Source organism: Triturus cristatus, chromosome 5_1 (assembly GCF_964204655.1).
Source record: "Triturus cristatus chromosome 5_1, aTriCri1.1, whole genome shotgun sequence".
NCBI classification, from domain to species: domain Eukaryota; kingdom Metazoa; phylum Chordata; class Amphibia; order Caudata; family Salamandridae; genus Triturus; species Triturus cristatus.
The window spans coordinates 47,096,606-47,120,682 of record NC_140587.1 but is presented as its reverse complement, the minus strand read 5'-3'; the positions used below and the strand labels follow the sequence as shown (position 1 = coordinate 47,120,682).

General features: G+C 48.0%; 1 protein-coding gene across 2 annotated transcripts in view; it reads right to left on the bottom strand.

Moving 5' to 3' along the window:
- CPSF1 (cleavage and polyadenylation specific factor 1) overlaps window positions 1-24,077 on the bottom strand; it is a 514,820-nt gene that overhangs the window by 354,451 nt on the left and 136,292 nt on the right. For both annotated transcript variants that reach the window (XM_085604356.1, XM_085604357.1), the window contains exon 18: window positions 23,280-23,381. In XM_085604356.1, the coding sequence (XP_085460482.1) occupies window positions 23,280-23,381 (102 nt within the window). The remainder of the gene's footprint in view (window positions 1-23,279; window positions 23,382-24,077) is intronic.

Sequence of the window (24,077 nt, the reverse complement as noted above, 5' to 3'; positions counted from 1 at the left end):
CGCCGGAGGGGAGCGTCGCTGGCTGTCTGTGGCTGCGTTTGCCAAAGGGCAGAGAGCGCAACAAACCGGCAGCCACGTGAGCTCTGAGGAAACATCCTTTTACGGAGGCAAGCCACAAGTTGCAACTTTTAATCCTTTAGTTTTTGGCAACATTCAGATCTAGAATAGATTATATGACTGTGACAGAGCGCATGCACTGCGTTTACTTAAATGCACGCGAAAGAGGCCGGAACTGCTCTAGGGTGGTAAGTGCCTGCACTTTATATTTTCATATCTAGCGCCGGCTCCGAGTCACTCCTAGAGCTGCACCCAAGTCAGTAACAGCAGCATATATCGCTAACATTGCAGGGGCCATATTAAACATATCGGTAAAAAGACGGGCGTACTAATGACGCCGTCGTTATGCCCGTTGCGTTAAAATCACATTGCGTTCCAAAGTCTTCGGGCTAAAATGCGGTCACCCGTACAGCTTCCCTACAGCCGAGAGAGAGGACGGGTGTGAGCATCTCACTGTTCCAACATGCCGAGTGAGGCATGATGGAACTTTGTGAGGCAACTTGTATAGCGCTGCGCTGTGAATGGAATCGGATCTGGGCGCTGAGCGAAAGGGTTCGGAATTTCATACTTCACCACAGAGGACCATGTATTTGAAAGGGAGAGCAGCAAGACTTCTCAGCAGCTCTGCAATACATTTAAAGGGATAGTGCCGGTATTTCAAATTCTAACACTTTTCCGCGCTACCATGGCTCTGTGTCGTTATTCGGTTTCCGATGACCGGTGAACAGATGGAGGGCATATTCTGCAAACTTCAGTGCCAAAAAGGAACACAACAGGGCTGTCGGGCTTAAGGCAGAACCACTGAAATTATGCGATTCTACGGATGCTTTTTTGCCACATAACTTTGGATTTGCCGCCTAATCCATCATACACTGCAGATTTTTTTTTTTTAATGATTTGTCTAGGTCAGTCTGATCTAAACCTACTAAACGTGGCGACACGTGTTAGGGTGCAGTGGAAGCCCCTTACTAAAGATAGACTTGTTATCTTTCAGTTGTTTATTGCTGCATTTGGTTGTTAAACTGGTAAAATCTTTGCACAGACAACGTTGCCCTTGTGTGAAAACCAGAATGAAGCAATTCCATCACAAAATGTGCCACGTTACAATGCATATTTTGCATTTTGTTGCCCCATAATTTGATCTTCACCTGCGGCTTAATTCCGGTGACTGTGGGCACAGGTCATGGCAATATTTCTGGGTCAGTGGGTAGAATATTTTCTCTTGGCCTCTCTGCTGAGACTCCAACCCCTGGTATTTGTTTTCTGAACACCAGACCTAGCTGTGCTAATAAGGTCATTAACTGAGCACCTACTACAGAGATGTGTGCGTGTGCCTCAAAACAGAGATCCAGAAACGCTAAGGGGCTCTCACCTCGAACTTTACCTTTTTACAAGGTGCACAACCTCATTACAATTAGTTAAACACTGTTATTTGGGCAATACTGTCTCTATATATATATATTTATAATTAATATGAAATACCTCAATATTTCCAATTAGGTTCAGTTACTGGTCTGTAGCGAAAATAGCATGGCTGTTGTGTTTACATTTGATACGTCCCTTCAGTTGACCAGGTGGTGACACGTGTAGGAATCCTGTACCAAGCTATTCAACCCTGCGAGCGGAGGTACACAGGTCTGCTGCCCTCTTGATAAATGGACGTTTTGCGGGAATTGGCCGAGGAAAAATAAAGCAGTCACCTGCCAGGTCCCTGGAGAAGAACAATTGTTACTTACCTGTAAACAGGTGGTTCTCCAGTATTGGTGTCTTTCATAGATTCACATGCTTGAATATTCCCCGTCGTCGGAGTGGGAGTCCCACGGTAAATAAAATAGCAATATATATATATATATATATAGTAAAATATACACAAGTAATCATATAATTAGCGCATGTAGGTGTAAAACACACATAGTGTACCTATAAGAGAAAACTCCATAGGAATACAATGGAGAGAGACAAAAGACCTTTGTAGTCTATCTCTGTCATTATGTAAGTCCGAACTCCAGCCAATCAGGCGTCAGCCCCTCTCTAGAACCTTCTCCTCAGAGCTTCTCACCTCAGATTTTCGTAGCACAAGAGTGACTGTAGAGTGTATGAGGAGAAGAGAGCCTCTGAAGGGAGGAGGGAGGGTCGCATGTGAATCTATGAAAGACACCAATACTGGAGAACCACCTGTTTACAGGTAAGTAACAATTGTTCTTCTCCAGTATTGTGGTGTCTTTCATAGATTCACATGCTTGAATATAGAATAGCTAGCAGTAACAATCACCATTGTTTCCATGCCAAAATAGATTCAACATATATAGATAATCAATCTTCTTATGCATAAAAACAGTATTGAACAACTGTAACATTGTAAATGCATAATATACATATATGGAAACAATATGGAGGCGGGAGGAAGAGGCTCACCTTACTTAAAAAGATTGCGCAGCACTGCCTGTCCCACTGCAGCATCCTCCTCGCTTAAAGTTGCCAAGCAGTAGTGCTTAGTAAACGTGTGTCTGGTCGACCACGTAGCTGCTCTGCAGATGTGTTGCAAAGATACTCCAGCAAATAAGGCAGTAGATGATGAGACTGCCCTAGTGGAGTGTGACCTCACTGGAGACTGCAGAGGCTTATTTGCCCTTTGGTGACAGAAGACAATAGCCGCCGAGATCCAGCGTGCAATCGTTGGTTTAGTAACCTGACGTCCTTTATGACAGCGTCCATATGCTATAAAAAGTTGATCGGATTTCCTGAAAGAAGCTGTCTTACTGATGTAGAACTTAAGACACCGCTTGACGTCCAAAGAATGTAATCTTTGTTCTGCAGGTGTCTGAGGATTGGCAAAAAAGGTCTTTAATATTACTGGCTCATTAATGTGAAAGTCAGTAGGCACCTTGGGTAGAAATGATGGATTGGTGCGTAACACTGCAGCATCCGGTTTGAACTGCAGGAACGGAGGTTTGATGGTAAAAGCATGGATGTCACTGACACGACGAGAAGACGTTAGTGCCAGAAGTAGAGCTACTTTCCAAGTGAGATATTTTAGGTCGGCCTTGTGAATGGGCTCAAACGGAGGTCTCATCAATTGTGCCAACACAACGTTGAGGTGCCACAACGGAGGAGGACGCCGAACTGGCGGAAATTTCCGGAATAGGCCCTTAAAGAATTGGCGGATTATTCTTGAGGAACAAAGGGAACTTGATCCATCTTGCCGGAAACAGGAAATGGCTGCTAGAAAAACCCTTAGGGTTGCATGCGACAGTCCAGAACTGGCTAGGTGCAAGAAGAATGGTAGCAATTGCTCTGCCGTGGAATGTATCGGATGAACTCCGTTAGCAGCACACCAATGGCAGAATCGTTTCCATTTAAACTTGTACGTCCTGATTGTAGAAGGTGCTCTTGCCTGGGCCAAAATATCCCTACAATCCTGGGGGATGTCTAGGTGGGCGAACTCATGGTGTTCAGGTTCCATGCTGATAAGCTCAGTGAGGAGGGATTTGGATGACAAATTCTCCCTTCGCTCATTGTGAGCAGATCCGTCCGATGTTGCAGAAGGATTGGCTGGCATTGGGACAGGAGGAGCAGTTCTGAGAACCACGCTTGCCGTGGCCAGCGCGGGGCTATTAGGATCAGGTGGCAAGGTTGTCTCCTCATCTTCCAAAGAACCCGAGGTATGAGGGGTATTGGAGGAAAGGCGTACGCTCATAGATTGCACCAGTTTATCAAAAGGGCATTCCCTTGTGATTGCTTGTGGGGATGCCAGCTTGCGTAATTTCGGCATTTCCGGTTCTCCGGCGTGGCAAAGAGATCGAGTTGCGGACGGCCCCATAGTTGGAATATCCTCTCTAGAGTGGGTTGGTGTAACTCCCACTCGTGGGTCGACGAGGAGGACCTGCTCAGGGAATCCGCTAGGACATTGGATACTCCTGGCAGGTGGACTGCCGTAAGCAAGATCTGATGACTGAGAGACCAGTCCCAAATTCTTTGAGCTAGCCTGGAGAGACTTGGGGATTTTGTTCCGCCCTGTTTGTTGACATAGTGCATACAGGTTGTGTTGTCTGTCTGTATTAGCACTGACTCTCCTTGGAGCAAAGGCAGAAACGATTTTAGAGCCAGAAAAATCGCCATGAGCTCCAACTTGTTGATGTGCCAAGATCTTTGATGTGTGGACCATCTTCCCTTCACAGAGAGATCCTCCAAATGAGCGCCCCATCCTTCCAATGAGGCGTCTGTTGTGAGTGTTCTGTCCGGTGGCAGCGACAGAAAGGACATGCCTTCCGTCAAGTTGGCTGGAATTGCCCACCATGCGAGTGCTGACTTCATCTGATCTGTGACACATATGTCGTGGAAAGATCCCGTTACCTGACGCCACTGAGCATCCAGAGCTTCCTGTATAGGACGTGTCCTCAGCCGGCAATGAGGGATCAAGGCAATGGATGATGACGCCATCCCCAGAAATGATTTTAATAGTCTCACAGAAACTGACTCTCTTGATCTGATCAGAGCCACCAGTCGCAGCATCTTTTTGAGACGCTCCTGGGAGAGGAATGCCTTCGCTGACACAGTCTCCAGAGTTGCGCCCAGGAAATCTCTTTGTTGGTACGGATGAAGTTGGGATTTTTCCACATTTACGGACAGGCCTAAAGAGCGAAACACGTTCTGGCACAGAAGAGTGTGTTGTCGCAGGTGAGTGCTTGACTGAGATTTCAGGAGAAAATCGTCCAGGTATGGAAATATTTGCACTCCCTGGAGGCGCAAATACGCTATTACTGGATCCAGTACCTTCGTGAACACTCGAGGGGCCGAGCGCAGGCCAAATGGTAACACTTTGAATTGGTAATCGTGTTGACCCACTCGAAAACGCAGGAACTTTCGATGCCGCTGTAAAATAGGGATATGAAAATAGGCATCCTGGAGATCTATCGTCGCCAGAAAATCTTCCTGCAAGAGTAAGCGCAAGATGTCTACCAGCGTCATCATACGGAAGGATTGGCTCTTTATATATTTGTTTAGTGCTCTTAGATCGAGGATGGGCCTCCACTCTCCGTTTTTCTTTGTGATAAAAAAGAACCGGGAATAAAAACCTTTTCCCTTCTGAGACACTGGTACCAGTTCTATAGCTCCTTTTTGCCTTAAAAGTCGTACTTGATGCAACAGTTCTTTCATGTGAGCTGGTGGCGGTCCGGAGGGTGGAGTGGGAGGAGGGAATTTGGTGAATTCTAAGGCGTGTCCCTTCTTCACAATGTCCAAAACCCAACGGTCCTTTGAGATGGAGGACCATTGGGAAAAGAACAGAGAGATTCGACCTCCAACCTTGTCTGTCCGGTAAGAGTCACTGTCTCTTTGATGCGGTTCCTCTGTATGAGGATTTTCCTCTATATGACTTGGAGGTTTGCTGCCGTGATGTTTGCTGTTGCTGTCCATAAGAGTAACGGTTGGACCCTTGATTGTAAGGTTTGTATTGTTTATTGTCTCTTCGAAAACTTGAGGAGGTGCCGCGTCCACCACGAAAATTACTCCGCTGAAATTGAAGGTTTCCTAGTGATCTAGCTGTTTCAGTGTCTTTCTTTATGGACTGTAGAGCTTCATCGACGTGGCTCCCAAATAAAGACTCGCCGTCATATGCCATGTTTAGGATCATGGACTGAACCTCCTGACGAAAGGATGTAGATTTTAACCATCCTTGCCTACGCAGAACAGCCGCACCGGCAAGCTGACGGAAACCCATGCAGGCGAGGTCTACTGCACAATCGATTATTTCCGCCGATGCCGCTTCTCCCTCTTGGAGCAACTTCATTGCCTCCACTTTAGATGGCTCTGGTAACTCCTGAACCACATACGAGATATCAGCCCAAACTTGTCTGTCATATCGTCCCAGGATGGCCAAGGCATTAGCTGCTCTAACCACCGTAGAGGCCATAGAAGAGAATTTACGCCCTATGGCATCCATCCGACGTCCGTCACGATCCGGAGGCGAGGTGATAGAAGATGCCGGATTTTTCGCCTTACGTTGCGCTGCCTGCGTAACGACCGACTCAGGTTTAGCCTGACCCGTGAGGCATGCTGGGGTTCCTATTGGTGCCTTATATTTCTTTTCTAATCGAGGCACCTGAGCTGGCAAGGTATTCGGTGTCTGCATTAATTTCTTGCCTTCTTCCCAAATAAACTCAACTATGGGAATAGCATGAGTCTGTTTGTAGGGTTGATTCTTGAAATCATAAAGGAAGCAATCTTCCTCCCTGCGCTCCGTTGTTAACTTAAAACGGTGTGATGCCCTTTCCATCAGTTGGTGAAAATTGGCTATGTCCACTGGAGGTGAATCCCCTGTTACTATCTGTGAGGGGGATGGTGTTTGTGCCTGGTAATTGTCCCACTCCGCCACATCATCATCATGGTCATCTACATCCCCATCATCATCTGGGATTTCACCCTCTTCTGTGTCCTGAGGGCCTTCCCCTACAGGCTCATTATGAGGCAACAACCTTTCCGGAACCTGTCGTGGAGGTACAGGCGGCATCTGAGGAGCAGGATTTACAATAGGTACCGGTGGAATAATTGCTGGAATCACCGGGGTTGACGGAACCTCTGAACGTTGAGGGGATAGAGGGAACCGTTGGTTGTAGTCGTTCAACATGCGTTGGAGATTAGTAATGAGCGACAGAGGAAGAGTCGCCGTTTTATGCTTCGGAGGGGCCTGGTGTATATATACCGGATCCTCATCCTCACTACTGACATCCTGGCACTTAATAACCAAGTCGGATGGACTTTGTGCCGTTCCGAAAGACTCCGGTAACCCCTCGGATTCCTGATCCGAATCTGTAGCGAATAATGGTGAGGGAGGCTGTGCAACTCCCAAAGGAATATTATGTTCCTGGCTCTCCGAGCCCACAGTAGGAGGTAATGGTGTCCAAGAAACTCCTTCCCTTCTTGTTTTCTGGGTAGCCGCCACACCGCTTATTCGTACCCTGGAGATGTACTCGTCGATGGAGCCGTCGTCGAAGGAATGATGGTCGACGGAATTATCGTCGACGAAGTCTGTGGCAACAAAATTGCCGTCGACGGGGCCATCGTCGACGGAGCCACCGTCGACGGGGCCATCGTCGACGGGGCCACCGTCGACGGAGCCGCTGCCGACGGAGCCGTCGTCGAGGTCTTCGTAGACAAGGCTTTCGTCGACGGAACCACCGTCGACAGTGTCGTCGTCGGGATCTTCTTTTTCTTCGCCGACGGAATGGGCGTCGACGAGCTCGACGACGTCTTCGTCGACGACACAGTCTTCGTCGACGGAACCTTTACCTTCTTCGTCGACGTCGAAGTAATGGGCACAACAGAAGTCACCGCCCTTGAAGAACTGATGGTAATCGTCGACGAGGATAACGTCGACATAACGCTCGTCGACGACGAAGCAGCTGACGTCGTCGTCGGGGTCACCGTCGACGAGGTAGAAACAGCAGATCTCGTCGTCGGGAGCATCGTCGACGAGGCTGACAAGTTTTTCCCCGAGGAATGGGAAGTAGACGCCTCAGCAGCCTGAGAACAGTGTCCCTTAGGCGACAAAGCAGTAGGTGAAACCACAAAGGTGGCAGTTGTCAGAGGCAAAGCCAGCTTCTTTTTCTTCAGGAAAGGAGATGGTAACTCCTGCACACTACTGCGCTTAGAGGCTGGTTGAGAACGACCAGAAAAGAGACTTTCCACATCAGAGAGAGGGTTATCCTTGTCCTTCAGTCTCTGTAGCCATAATAGCAGGCGGCCTTCTCTGTCCTTTAGAGTTTTTGTAGAAAAAGTTCTACAAAACTTACATTTTGCCACCTCATGGTCAGGATATAAACAGTAAATACACTTACTGTGTGGGTCCTCAGAGAACAAACGCAGTTTTCCACATGAAGAACATGGTCTAAACAAAGATTTCTTACTAGAAGACATCCTCACTGACAAAAACTGAGCAGAGCTCAGGGAGACTCCCTGTCACACGACGTGCGGTAGAAAATCTGAGGTGAGAAGCTCTGAGGAGAAGGTTCTAGAGAGGGGCTGACGCCTGATTGGCTGGAGTTCGGACTTACATAATGACAGAGATAGACTACAAAGGTCTTTTGTCTCTCTCCATTGTATTCCTATGGAGTTTTCTCTTATAGGTACACTATGTGTGTTTTACACCTACATGCGCTAATTATATGATTACTTGTGTATATTTTACTATATATATATATATATATATTGCTATTTTATTTACCGTGGGACTCCCACTCCGACGACGGGGAATATTCAAGCATGTGAATCTATGAAAGACACCCTAATACTGGAGAATGTCCGGTTTTGGCTGATGTCTCACCGGAGTATAAATCGGAGGCTCCAGGGTTTGATCCTAGGTCGGGGTAGAAGCGGCTCCTTGTGTGTGCACATTGCATTGCAAAAACGTTTGCTTGTATTTCTCCCTTGCACCAGAATACCTGGCTCTTTGCGTTGGCGGGCTCGGGGACATTTAGTTCTCCAAAACGGTAGCCGGAGATGCCCCCTCTCATCAATTACCGCTTTAAAATTCGGTCTTTAGGCGTCTTTCTGCATTGAAAACGTTTGAAAAGTACCCGTCTCTGGCACCCTGGGCATTTGCACCTCCCTCTGAATGCCCCTTCCCTTCGAGCGTCCTTCCTCGCACTTCTTTCCTTCGAATTCCCTGCCCTTGCAAGCTGCACACATGTACTGTGTCTTGAATCCCCACCCTCCCTCTGCACTCCCTTGCCCAGTGGGCAGAGCATTTGGACCTCGGACTCTGTGCTGAATACAATACATGAGACCCATGGTTGCAATAACAAGCGGATATTTGGAGGAAAACTGGGATTTTCACCACAGGGAGGTTTTAAAGTCAGTAGCTTAGCAAGTTTGCCATGGTGCGAGCAAGAAAGTGGCCCTGACTGCTGTCGGGGTAGTGAAATATAACCATTATCAGGGTTCAATGGGCCTCTCGAGCACTAAAACCTGGTGCCACTGCACCTGCTGCACCAATGGGAGCTAGGCCCCTGTTTTTAGTCCCCCTGGCTAGAAAAGGGAGGACCCTTACCTGGGAAAGCTTGCTTGGAAATAAAAAGCAAGTAGAAAGCTGAGCAGGGCTAGGAAGGCAGAGAACAAGTGTGTGAGCTTGTTAGGTTGTTTAGACTATTTGCTTTGTCAATGGTAGTTAGTTGCATATAATAAATAAGCACTGTAGGAAGCTGGATATCTGACTATGGTTACCCCCAACTTTTAGCCTAGTGTCTAGCTGGTTTTTCGACTTAGTTGGCCTGAGATCCTGCCATTCAGGATCTCAGCCTATCTGCTCTCTCTTTAAAATGGACTCCATGTACCCTAGGTACATACACAATTGGTAAGGATCACCTTATTGGACCCTGTACAGTGTACCCTAGGTACCCAGGGCATAGGTGTACCCTAGGCCTCCCAGGGGCTGCAGCTTGTATTATGCCACCCCTGGGCTGGCCTTCCAATCAGACACAACTGGCTGATCACTCAGCTGGGGTAAGTTGGTGTATCCACCTCTTACTTAGGTGTAGTATACATATACCTAACCTTAAATGGGACACATGTTAACCTATAAGTCACTCCTATGGCAGCCCTTAACAATCCTGAAGGCAGAATGCTTGGTTCCATGTGAGATGGTGCTCTGGCATGAGCTGAGCCTGTCTGCAGTGGTCGGAACAACTTCCTTCTACTGTTTCCAGGTATCGTCATACCATATACTCTTAAGTGTTTTATGAACCTCGCGGTTAAATGCTATCTTTGGTTTGGCTTTATCAAAACATGTCGAGTAAGGTGTCATACGAACTGGAATACTAACCCCTCGCCAATTCTGGCGACGGGGTTAGCATTCCACCCTTCTAGAGGGACACGACATGTACAGAACCTGAAACCCGGGTAAAATCAGACATAGCCTCAGCTCCACAAAATGGACGCTGCCACCACAGACACAAGTCTGCCCTCCTGCTGCTGGGAGTCCTTCCAGCTTGGGAGACGTGGACAAAGGGTTTCCTGCCAGGGGAGGTGCGAGCACCACCCCAGACAGGATTTTGTGTATTGGTCAGGTAGGGCTTGAATAGAAACAGACATGCCTGAGGCTCATAAGGAGTCTCGGTGCATATGCCAGTTCAAACCGGTCCTGGGGCACACCAGCCCCAGACCTGGGGCGAGCTGGACAAAGGATTGGGGGTGTAACCACCCCCCTTCCTGGTCCCACCCTTAGGGAGGGACCTAGCAGGTAGTCCGGCCCCTAGAATCCGCTTAAAGGTAGGAGCTGTGTCCCAAGACTTCAGACATCCTGGAATCAACTTAAAACTAAGAAGAAGACGGGAACTTCGACGTTCTGCTGCACAGAAGACTGAAGGAAATCTCCCCTATGGTCAGGGAGTGACCATCTTGCTAACGCAAGCACCAACCAGCGAATCGACGTCTGCTTTGCCGCCGCATCCCGCCGGAGCCCGAGCCCAGAGACCGACAAGAACTGGACCTCCAGACCTCTCACAGCCCGATCCACAGTCCCTGCAAAGAAGGAACCCATGGAGGCACCGAGACACGTGGAGCCAGCCATCTTGGAAGACACTCGACAAGCTGCAAGCGCGACAACAGAGGCTCCCTCCTAGTTGTGCTTTGGGTCCTGAGAAGCCCAACATCCGAGCAGCATCTGCACCAAAGGTGAGCCCTCCAGCATCTCCACGATCTGCGAGGGGCCCCTCTGCACTTTGCGACTCGACGCGCCTGCCCGGTCCCTGGCCCGTTGGCTAGTGGCCATCTTGGCGAACCTTTTTGAAAACTACGACGCTGGTCTGGTTGCTCCAGACTGGCCCCTGCTTCCCTCCAAAGGAGCAGCCCCTCTGACCTTGCTGGTCAGAGCTAACAGCTTTCTTCGATTCCTGCGACTCCTGCTTTTGCCAAGGCTTGTTTGCTTCTTCCGAGTCGCCGACACCGCCGACTGCGAGAGCCTGCGTGGGACAGCTCGTGAACCGACTCCTGGACGTCGACCTTCAGGGACCACGTAGCTGCAGAGACAAGCTACACCTCTTCACCTGTTTGCACCCGACATCGCCTGGTACCTACCTGGTGTCACGCCGGTCACTGGCTAGTGACTGTGAACACTGTCCCCTCTGCTTACAGGTCTTCTCCAACTCCGATCCATCCTTGGATCCACCGCATCTCTTCTGGACCGACCGCCTGCAGCATCTTTGTCATCAGGCTCCATTGAACAGATAGGCGAAACCCGACGCACTTCGAGACCTATGCACCCGCTTCCTGTGGGTGAGGTAAAGCTGGCACTCCGGTGCACAAGTGTAGAGTAACATCTCTAATGTCTAGGTTTGAAGTCTTAAGTTCGTAGTCCATCCAGAAGACCCTTCTAGCAGTAACTTTTGAACATTTACGCACCCATTGAAAATCTATGGGAGCCCGCGTGTAACTTTCCTCACTGCAAACGCGACCCGTGGACCTCCTGGTCACTAACTAAAGTTAGCTCCTTGTAGGCCCAGCGATTCTAGAGGCCCTAGGCCTTTTTCCTTTCCTGTTCGTGGTACTTATACCACTATTTTAGTATATGGTTTGAGCGGCCACCAGGGCCTATCCATATAAAGTGCAACTTCTGTATATTGTGATACTTTCTTGTTTAACAATTTGTGCTCCTGTGCTCATAAAGAGTCTAGGGGATACTTTGAGTAATAAATACATATATATTTTGAATATATATCTGTGTGGTGTCCTTTCATTGGTATAAAAGGGGGTTACATATGGTAAAACAGCTTGCTTCACATGCCTAAACGAGTTTAGCCTGAAAGACTGCTTAGCCTACGCTACCACTAGGGCAGCTGGTCCAAAAAGGTTGACTTACAACCACACCATAAGGGTTGCTTAGCATGGTACAAGGTGGTCACTTTAATTAGTGAACATCATATACCAGGCCAACTTCTCACAAGCACCATATATGGCTTTCTTGTAAATAACATTGAAAATACTTTAGGTCTGACATGAGGATACTCTGAAATAACTACAACGAGTCTCTTTCAAGTTGAATCAAGGCAGTGAAGGGTGGTACTGCTAGAATAGATGTTTCAGCACCCAGGCTAATGTGCTGCATAGCTAAACACATATAAGGTCCCAAAGGCGAGACCGATTGCATTGCAAATGCTTGTTGACATGGTCACCCCCACATTTTGCCTGGTAACTGATGTGATTTTGCCTGGAATTGCACTGGGTTCCTGCTAACCATGTCCCCGGTGCCAGAGAGCTTTCCCAAAACTGTACAATTGTTTCCCCCAATTGGCAAAACCTTTAGCCTCCTCTGTAAGTCTATAGTAAATGGTACCCCTGGTACCTAGAGCCTGAGGGCAGCAGTATGAGTTGGGCCACCCGAAGGGACCCAGAACTAGCACATGCAGGGCTGCTATCGCAGGCTGCTTGTCTTGGTGCAGACAAAAGTGAAAGCACAACATGTCCCAAATCCCGGTGCACGAGCAGATATTCCCCTGTGCTCTTCAGTCCTATTACTGCCAGCACAAGTGACCAGTTAAGCTCTTTGAAACGCGCTAGACACTGGTGAGATCGAGTCCAGCTGCGAGAGAGTGCCCTCTTTCTTGCATGGTATGCCCCCACGTTTTACTGAATTGCTGATGTGCTTTGACTGGGTGTGCCCTGGGCACCTGCCAATCAGGTGCCCAGGGCCTATGTTCTTTCTCTAAACCTGCATTAAAACAAAACCCAATTGGCATCTCTGGCCACAGGTCAGCCCCTGGTAATTGGTACCACAAGTACCCAGGACACTGTGACCAAGGAAGACCTCTAAGGGTTGCATCACTCATTGTGCCACCCTTAGAACCCCTGTACCATTACACTCACACACTGCCTTTGCTGGCTGCGTGTTTGGGGCAGAATAAAAAGAAGAGTCGACATGGCACACCCACTTCCCAGGCATAGATCAGTCACCTCTCTAGCTGGGTGCCCTATACAAGTGGTGAGGGTACAGGTGCATGAGCTCTGTAACCCTACAGTGTCCAAGTCCATTCTTAGAAATTTTAAGTGCAGTCCTGCCATTAGGAGTATATGGTGCTGGGAGATTGTTATTATGCACTCCACAGCACCATAATGGCTTGTGAGAAAGTGGGTTTCTGTTGCAGTAACCCCCCCCCCCCGCCCCTGCCTTTTTCGTTGCCAGACTACTGATGCTCTTTGACTTGATGTGCAGCAAGGTGGGAGTCAATGCACCCATTGTCTATTGATGAGACATTTAAATTAGATATTTTACATTAAATTAGATATTTTACATTTCATTTGCATGTCTTAAATCTAAGCGTTATCCCTGATCCTCTATTTTATGTATGGTCTAGATTCCAGAACAAGACTGTCAGTAAAACATCCCCATCTGGAGGCGTGAGAAAGTGCTCTCTTTCTGCATGGTTGCCCCCACTTTTTTCTAAATTGCTGATGTGCTTCGACTGAGCGTGCCCTGGGTTCCTGCCAATCAGGACCCCAGGGCCTGTGTTCCTTCCCTAAAACGGCACTGAACCCTAAACCCAATTGGCATCTCTGGCCACAGGTCAGCCCATGGTAAATGGTACCCTACATACCCAGGGCCCTGTGACCAGAGAAGGTCCCTGAGGGCTACAGCACTTATTGTGCCACCCTTAGTGGTCCTGTACCCTGACACACACACACTGTCTTTGCAGGCTGAGTGTCTTGGTGCAGAACAACACAGAGAGTCGACATGGCACACATCCCTGTGTGCCATGCCCACGAAACACACTACCCTGGCATACCTCAGTCACCCCCCTAGCTGGGTGCCCTATGCCAGTGGTGTGGGTACAGGTGCATGAACCCTGTACTCCTACAGTACCCAGGTCCATTCCTGGGCACTGTAAGTGCAGTGCTGCCGTTAAGAGTATATGGTGCTGGAAGATCGTCATCACGAACTCCACAGCATCATGATAGCTGCACGGAAGTCTGAGAAGATGGATATCAAACTTCTCAGCACATTAAACCCACACTGATGCCAGTGTGGGATTTAATGTAAAATGCACGACAGAGGGCATCTTAGATGGCAGCACTGGACTTACAGCGCCCAGGAATGGACCTGGGTACTGTAGGGGCACAGGGCTCCTGCACCTGTGCCCACACCACTGGCATGAGGCACCCACCTACCTGTAACGCCCCTAAATGTAGTATTTAGGGGCACCCTGAACCTTCCTTCCTCAGATCCCAAATCCGAAACAAGAAAGAAGAGCAAGAAGAAAGAAGACCTGCCTTGCCTACAGGCCTGTCGACCCTCGAACCTGCTCCTCCTAAAACCCGGCGTCTCCAGTGGTCAGCAACCTCAAAAGCCCCGGAGGACTTGACTGCCTTGCTCATCTACCAAGACTGGGACTCCCACGAGCAGTGGTCCTGCTCAACAACAAGCAACAACCCCTGGTGCTAGCCAGGAACCGCAAAACCAGAACACTCTGCACCCGCCGAGCCTTGCCTGTGCCTGAGTGAACAAAGAGCACGAGGACTCCCCTCCCCCCCCCCCCGGCGACTGTAACCAAGAATCCAGCACCCAAGGACCCTCCTCGATGCTCCTGACGCCTGCAGCCTCAGAACCAGGGACCCCTCCAACCGCGACCAGCAGAGGGTAAGATTTCCCGACGCAAAATGACTCCCCTGCACCCGGCGCCCTGCGGCCCCCTGTGCCCAGCTCCTGGGTGCCTACCTAACCTACAGCTTCCCAACTTACCTCTCGAAGTGGTGGTCGCACCTGAAGAATCTCCGTCCCCGAGCTTGCAGCCTTTGTTCACCTTGCAGCTTCTCCACTGAAATACAATGAGCGCCCAACGGCTCAAAAGCACCCTGCACCCAGCCGCCCGAGTGCCCCTGGAAGTGCAACCTCTGTCCTATCTTACTTCCCCACTTGCCCTGTGTGAGTGACCAGGAGCCCGGCTCCCACAGGTGTGTGGCCTGCCTGCTAGCAGCCACCAACCAAAGGCCCCCTGCCCGCCATAGGCTAACATTGGGCCTAACTCTCTCTGCACCCAGCTGCCCCTGTGCTGCTGAGGGTGTAACAAATGTACCTACCTGACTCTGGGAGACCCCTGAGTCTATGCCCAGAACCTTAACTCTGCCAGTCGAGTACTTACCTGAAAGCCGATAATTCACTTTTCCTCCATAGGGTAACATTGGCAGGTTTCACTTGGAGATTCTTCTAAGTGTCGAGATTTGACATTTTAAAATATTCACTAAAAATCAGCCGAACAACGAAAACGAAATTACTCACCTGTTATCAGGAGAGATCCCAGTGCTGGATCTTGGTGCCCAAGACCGACCCTGAAAAGTATACAACTGTACTTACCGATAACTTGATTTTCCTCCATAAGATAACATTGCCTGGTTTTTGCCAGAAATTCTTCCAAGTGTTGATTTTTGAAACATACAAATATTCCTTAAAAATCGCCTGTGTAACAAAAACGATTTCTTTCAACTGTTTGCACCACGGCTCAATCCAGGATCTAGCCCCGAGTAAGAAAATCACACGCAAAGTAACTGAAATTGCATTTACCTAAAAACTCCCATTGAGCTCAATGTTAGAATTGTGTTTGAATTGTGTTGCCTATTGCAACAACTGTAACTATTGCATTTAAAAGTATATTGCTTATTGAAAGTATACAACTACAGCATCTCATTCTGAGAAAGTACATTTTGATACCTATTGTTGGTTCTAAAATAAAACAACCATATATTTTTATATACAAACCATTGGCCTAGAGTTCAGTTCTTGAGTGTGTGAGACCATTTTCTGACTGAGTGTGTACAATAAATGCTTTACACTGTCCTCTGATACTGCCTTACTGCTCGACCAAGCTACCACTTTAGAGAGTAAGGTTATATCTAACTTTAGCCTCTGCCAAACCTCTGGGGACTGTGGACTCAGTGCACACTGTACCTATTTGGGAACAGTATATACAGAGCCACTTTCTCACACCAGCTCGCCCGGAGCGTCCCGAGAGGGTCAGGTAAGTTGTTCATTATTTTCTTGTATGTAAGGGAGATTGCTTTGTTGGGAGTTGGGTCTAATGACAGTCTGTCTTCTAACAGGGCGTATTCTGGTATAGTTTTCCCATCTTTGACGTGACATCTAAGCGCATGCTTCAGTTGGATATATCGGTATTGTTCCGTCTCTGCCAACTGATAGTCTTTTTGTAGCTCACTGAATGTGAGCATCCGATCCCGCCTCCATATGTCCCCCAGAGTGTCTATGCCTATGCAGTTCCAGGAGCGGAATCCCTAAAGTTTCCCTACCTCGCTTAACCCGTCACTGTGCCACAGTAGAGTCTGTTGGGTTAACCTGCCCTTCCACCCGAGCGCCTTGGTGGCGGTGTGCCTAGCTCACACCACCGTCTGAGTGTGCACAGGTAGCCCTCTACACCCATCTACTTCCCCATTTGCCCTGAGCAAGTGACCAGGAGCCCAGCTCCCACAGCCGCGTGTCCTGCTAGTCTGCAGCCACCAACCAAGGCCCCCCCTGCCTCCCATAGGATAACATTGGGCCTAACTCACTCTGCACCCGGCTGCCCCTGTGCCGCTGAGGGTGTAACAACTGTACCTACCTGACCCTGGGAGACCTCTGAGTCTTTGCCCAGAACCTTAACTCTGCCAGTCGAGTACTTACCCAAAATACGATAACCCAATTTTCCTCCATCGAGTAACATTGACTGGTTTCTTCTGAAATTTCTTCTAAGTATGGAGTTTCTAAAACTTAAAATATTCACCAAAAATCAACCAAGTAACGGAAACGAAAATACTCACCTGCTATTAGGAGAGATCCCAGTGCTGGATCTTGGTGCCCAGCACTGACCCTGAAAAATATTCACAACCGTACTTACCAGTAACCCAATTTTCTTCCATAGGAAATCATTGACTGTTTTTCTGTGCAATATCTTCAAAGTGTCGATTTTTGCAAACTTCAAATGTTCATTCAAAATCGTACCAACTGTGAAAACGTAATTACTTACCTGTTTTAGATAGATGTTCCAGTACTGAGCCTAGGAGCCCAGCACTGGATTACAAAAGTAACGAGAACATACTTTACCCGTAACTTGAATTTTCTTCCATAGGGACCCATTGACTGTTTTTCTATGAAATTTCTTCTAAGTGTCGATTTTGCAAACTTATAAATATTCCTTAAAAATCGCCTGTATAACAAACGCAGTTTTTCAACTGCTTACAGGTGGTACACTAGTGCTGGATCTAGGATCCAACACTGACCTAGAAAAAGTAACCATAACCCCACTTACCTGCTAAGTGAATTTCCTTCCATAGGATAACATTGGTAATTTGATCAGAAAAAGCTTCTAAGTGTCAACTTTTAAAATAGCAAAATATTGCTTAAAAATCACAACAGTAACTAAAACGAATTTACTCTCTTGTTTCCAAGAACTGTCCCAGGACTGAATCTAGGATCCAGTCTTGGAGTTGGAAAAGTAATCTTGAAAGTAATCAATTGCATATAACTTAAAATTCCCATTGAGCTCAATGTATTATTGTGTTTAAAATTGTATTGCCTATTGCAACAAACTGTAACCATTACCTGCACACGTCGATGGCCTATTGCAAAGTATTTAACTAAAGCATCTCATTCTGAGAAAGTATATTTTAATACCTATTGTTGGTTCTAAAATAAAACAAACATATTTTTTTATATAAACCATTGGCCTAGAGTTCAGTTCTCGAGTGTGTGAGTACCTATTTGGGAACAGTATATACAGAGCCACTTTGTCACAAACAACAGATGCGTTATTATTTGCAAATGATGCAGCGCCATCTCTGGTGACTTTGCCTTGAGCAGCCAGTCATCCAGATAGGGAAAAAAAGGAATCTCCAATCTTCTGAGATGTGCTGTTACCACGCTATCACCTTTGTGAAGACCCGCGGTGCGGGGAGTTAGAACGAACGGAAGGACCGCAAACTGTAGTGTTGAGATCCCACCGCGAAACGGAGATACTTCTGATGCTTCTTCAGGATTGGTATGTGAAAATACGCATCCTGCAAATCGATAAACACCATTCAATCTTCCTGCTGCAGCTCCAGAAGAACCTGAGCCAGGGACAACATCTTGAATTTCTCCTGTTAGAAGTAAAAATTGAAGACCCCGAGGTCTAGGATCGGCCTCAATCGACCTTCCTTTTAAGGAATCAGGAAGTACTAGGAGTAGCATCCCTGACCCCTTTGCTGCTCAGAACCACCTCTATCGCCCCTTTCTGCAGCAAAGATAGTACCTCCTGTTGTAAAAGCAACAAGTGGTCCTCTGAGCATCAGTCCTTGCGAGGAGGTAAAGGAGGGGGAAACTCCCGGAAGGGAAGGGCATATCCATTTTCTATGAGATCCAAAACCCAGAGATCTGAAGTAACAGACCTCAAATTTCAAAGAAAATGGGACACCCGTCCTCCCACAGGACCAACATGTTCCAGGATGGAGGATGAAGAGCTGCTTTCCAGCAGAACCAGTTGGAGGGGCAGGAGAGGAGGAGGAGACTTGCTGCAGAGCTGTGCCTCGCAGACAAACTCTAGCTTTTCCTGTGTACGGCCTACACAGAGAGTTCGACTGTTGCAGCTGTTGTGACTGCTATTGTTCGGCTCAAAAGGAAAAGGTCCTGCCAAACCCATGAAATCTGCAGTACCCAAAACCTCTGGGCTGGGACTGAAGGCCCAACAATCTCGCTGTGGCTCTACTATCTTTGAAGTGCTGTTGCGCCGAGTCAGCTTTGGCACCAAAAAGACAAGAGTATCAAAAGGAAGGTCCAATAGGGTGGCCTGTACATCTGATGAAACCCAGACCCTCTTAGCCAAGAGTGCTTACTGGTAGCCAGCGGGGAACCTATAACTCTGGCAACAGAGTCTGCAGTATCAAGTCCTGACTGGATGACCTGACGGGCAACAGCTTGGGTGTCCGATAGAACTTTCGAGAAATGGCCCTGGATATCCTCCAGAAGCTTGGGGTGCACCTCCTTTGCTGAGTCCATCAGAGCGTGGATATAGCGGCCCAGTAGACTTGACACATTTTTCGACTTCAAAGCCATATTGGCCGAAGAGCACACTTTCTTTGCCGACTGCTCCATCCTCTTCGATTCTCTATCTGCAGGCGTAGAGGAGCATGATGTTTGGACCACTAAACTCTCAGGAGATGGGTGTGTGGAAAGGAAAGCAGGATCTCCAGGAACCACCTTATATCTCCTTGCTACCGATCTGAACACCGCTGGGTCAGTCATTGGCTTCTACCACACCTCTAAAATGGGCTCAGTCAAAGGCTCATTAAAGGGTAGCAGAGGCTCTGAAGCAGGAGAGTGAAGCACTTCACTTAAAATATTGGATTTAAGCTTCGCAGTAGGTAACTGCAAATATGGTAGATCCGCTGCCTTCCTTATTATAGAGTGATAAGAGGAAACCTCCTGCGAAGGGAGGCCTTACGGTGAGGAGAGCTCCCATTTAGGAGACATGTCTAATCCACTAGCCTCCTGCAGTCCCTCAAACTCCTGCATAGTGTCGACAATCTCACCCTCTTCAGCCTCTTCCTGCTACTCCGGATATATTTCCTCCTCCAGCAGTCTCTGTGTACCGGCATCGATGGAGGCTCCACAGGAATAGTCGAAGGAGCCGGGGGAGGCTGAGTCAGCGTCGGACCGGAGCCAGACGGCTCCGGCAAAGACCCATCCATCGGCACTCTTCCCTTCAGGGATTGCACCTGCGTTGAGAACTTCAGCTTCGGGAGAGGACAACTTCCAGGAGCCAAAGGCATGAAAGGTGCCTGTGTGAAGTGAGGTGGCAAACCTCCAAAGGAGTATGAAAGCTCTCCCATGGAGCCAACCGGTGCACCACCAGGGTTAGCCCCTCTGTCCAACATGCCAAACATTGCTGCAAAGGATCCGTACCTGGAGCCGGAAAGGCTGTATATCCCAGATCCGCTGTTACCGAGACCACTTGAGGAGGCAGTCTAATTGGCTCTGGTTGCGGCGCTGGAGACACTGGAGCTGGGGGTGGAGTGGCCGGAGGCGAAAGAGTTGCTTCTCTGGGCGTCGGTAAGACTCGGAGCCGGAGACTGTGCTGGAGCCACCTGAGGTGAAGGAGAGACATCATTCTTGTGGTGCAGGACACACCAGGATTTCACTGTAGCAGGTCGAGGTCGGGACAGGCCGGTAGGGCTGGGGCCAAGGCAGTTGGCATCCTCCTCTTCTTCTTTAGCACGGCTCTTTGGTCTATCTTCTTTCTTCTTGTCTGAGGAGGCAAGTTTTGGGATTGCCCCTAAATACTAGATTTAGGGGTGTTACAGTAGGTACAGGTCAGGACCAATGGGTCTCTTCCTTGGGGTGGGTACACCCCCTAATAGGTCACCCTCCAGTGGGAAGGGGGCATAAAACTCATTCTGGTTAGCTGTGTCCCCCCATCTCTAAGATAGCGGGGACTGAGAGTTGTGCTTCACCTCGCCTCTCCCACCTCAGGGCTGGGGTTGGCAAAGGTGGGCACACTAACTTGGTTTTCCCATCGAATCTCTCGCCCAAAGTGGGGGTCAGAACCGGTGGGTGCCAGTTGTTGGGAGCAGCAAATGGCTGGGGCAGCTCAAAAAGGCGGCAAGCCTTTGAAGCTTCCCCTTCGTGGACCCTGCCCATCCTGGGTTAGGAGGTTTGGCACCTCATCCCAAGATATGCATTGTTTCAGGACCCCAAGAACGGCAAACTCTTGACCCAGGGGTCCAGAAACATGTCTGGTGGTGGCAGCTGAAAGCAGCCACTCAGCATGAACACTAGAGTTAGGTCGTTTTTCAGGGGGCATCTCAAAGATGCCCTCTGAGTGCATTTTTCATTAAAACCCACACTGGCATCAGGGTGGGTTTAATGTGCTGAGAAGTTTGATACCAAAATTCTCAGTTTTCAGTAAAGCCATGATGGTGCTGTGGTGTTCATAATGACAAACTCCCAGCACCATATATGCTTAATGGCATTACTGCACTTACAATGTCTAAGAATTGACTTAGACACTGTAGGGGTACAGGGCTCATGCACCTGTACCCTCACCACTGGTATAGTGCACCCAGCTAAAGGGGTGGCTGACCTATGCCAGGGCAGTGGATTTTAGGCATGGCACACAGGGTTGTGTGCCAGGTCTGCTCTTCAATTTGCTCTGCACCAAAACAAACACCCTGCAATGGCAGTTTGCGTGTGTAAAGGTACAGGGCCTCTAAGGATGGCACAATAAGTGCTGCAGCCCTTAGAGGCCTTCCCGGGGCACGGGCCCTTGGTACCTAGGGTACCTTTTACAAGGGACTGACATGTGGCCAGAGAGGTGCCAAGTGGGTTTTGCATCAGTACAGTTTAGGGAAAGAACATAGGCCCTGGGTACCTGGTTGGCAGGAACCCAGTGCACACTCAAAGTTCATCAACAGTTTAGCAAAAGTGGGGGCAACCATGCAAAAAAGGGGCATTTTTCTACAATACTCTTCTTCATGCCCATTTCAGGAAAATCCGTGTACAAATGTTAACCTGTTCAATCAAATTATTACAACAGTTCTTTACCGGACAACAGCTTCCTCAATTTACATATAGCATTGTTTTATCACTTTTCTGAAGACCTCAGACATAGTCTGTTTACAAACTGAAGACACTTCCTGTGTTTCATGTTAATAGAATGTGGAAGCACGAATCCTGAAGATCTGCCACACACATCCAGTCTCCTTGCCCCAGCTGAGGAGGATTTGATGTAGTCCTTCTAAAGGTCTTTCAGGTTAGGAAAGTGAAGTGATAGCCATTAGTTGGACGAAGGTCATCTACTCAAATTGAACGTCCGGGCTGATGCTGGAGCCTCTCCTTTCATGGTAATGCTTTTACTTCTGTTATTATTGGTGCTGGTGAGGCTGGCATGAACACTGAGGGCCCTGAACCCTCTGCGCTGGTACTAACAGCAGTCCTTGTGTTGGAGGTGGGACCTGCTAAAACTCTCAAGTTCCTCTCACACAACAGTTTACAGCATTTCTGTTGTGGTGACGATCTGCAGCATCTTCTCCTGTAGACTGCCTGAACGAAGCAGAGCCCAATAGTTGCAGATTTAGGATCTTCAAATGTGCTTCAGGTTCTAAAGTTTTTCGGCACATAGACTATGATCATTCTAGAACAGGTGTCTCCAACGAGTAGCTCGTGAGCTACCAGTAGCTCTCCTAGGTGCAGACCAGCGTATTATTATAGAAGCTTTTGCTTGGTTTCATTATTATATGTATACCAAAAGTACAAAAGCATGTATTCAAGACAAAAATGTGTGTATTTTATAACTCATAAGCTGATGTTCGGAGAAAAATGGTTGACTTCAAAATGTATTTAAAGTTACTATTTGAGTTGGAGAGATTAATTACTCATATTATTACCTTGGCGCCAAGGGGATTGCAGCTATGGCTTTTATGCATTACCATATAGAGGTATTTCAAACCGATAATATTGGTTTATTCTACTGATGGAAACCCTTCTTAATGTACTGACGTTATCACTGCTGACAATCTTAGAAGGGATGGCCACCATTACATCACTTGTATTAGTAGCTCAGGATGATTTTCATAGAACATAACTAGACCTTATAACAGAAAAGGTTGGAGACCCCTGTTCTAGAATGATCCTGTGGCAATACCCATGCTTGTTCTTATCGCGTGGTTCAATAGTGGGAGTCCTCTTTGGTAACTTTACAGAAACCCTTCTTTCGTCTGTCTGCCTATTGTAGTTTGGACTCCCATGGGGCTCGTTTATACCTTTCAAGATGCGCTATGGCACTAGCAGCTTTGAAGCTGTACTGCACATGTTGTTCCCAGTAGCACGGTTTTGGTTTTTCTGTCTGGGGGAGCATATGTCTCAAGCGCTAACAGATACCGCTTTCGACCTGCCAACACCATGACTGAATCTGTCTTCTGGACTAGGTGTAGAAAAGCCAGATCTTGCTCCAGAAGGCTGTATTTTCTCAATAGCACCAGCTTTCATCACTGCTAGTGTACAAACTTTCTTCTTTGAGACCTTCAACAGTCCTGAGACCAGGGGCGTAACAGAACATGAGGGGGTTTCCCCTGCAGATATGCTGAAGGGGCCACTCACATCAGTAGGGGCTGACAACACACTGACACACACCACACATGGAGTAACAGAGTTCCTGTCTGCCCATGTAGGCAGTACTGGTGCATTAATTGATGGCTTCCGCTTCACAAAGTGCTCTTACCATGGTGGAGTCATCTCGGCTGAGGATCAGGAATCCGTGCCTCTTGCTCTCATCCAGCCCCTCAGAAGTGCCACTTTCTTTCTCACTTTCGGACTTTCGTTGCTGCAAAAAAGAAAAATGAGTGTGCAACCTTTGTAATTCCTCTCAATTTTTAAACCATTCCTACCTGTTGTTCTTATTTTCTGTTTCCCTCCTATGATACTACTATGCGAGAGAATGTACACTGAGCCACTCGCCAGGGCCTCAGTTGAGGCCCCAATCCAGATGCTAGCAGGTAAGCCTTGACCAACCCCCTTGTTAGGCTCACCTGCCCGGTTAGTTTGCCACAAGGGCACAAGGTTTTTTGCATGGGTGATGTATAGAAAAACATATATAAATAATAATCCCACAATTACCCAATTGGCTTTGTAGGACTGTTGATAGAGAATTGGTTGTTGGCCTATCTTTTCTATGTGGTATAAATGGCCAACACTATGCATAATATCCTTTACAGGAAAGTACCAGTGGAGCTCTACTTTGGACCCATATTTGGACACCTGGTTTTGTACTTTGGTATTTTTTTTTACAATTCCAATGATCACTTTGAGCACTTAAGCAGGAGCACATGTTACATAGGTCCTGAGGAATGCCGCAACACCTCTGACGAGGGTCAAAGGCAGAAACAGGTCAACCTACTTTTTTGAAGAAATCCAGCACGCATGAGCACGCCTGTCTGGCCCTCTGCCTGGTGTTAATTTTGACCCAAGGACACATAAATAAATCATTTTGCATATCTTGGAGCCAGTTTAAAACTACGCA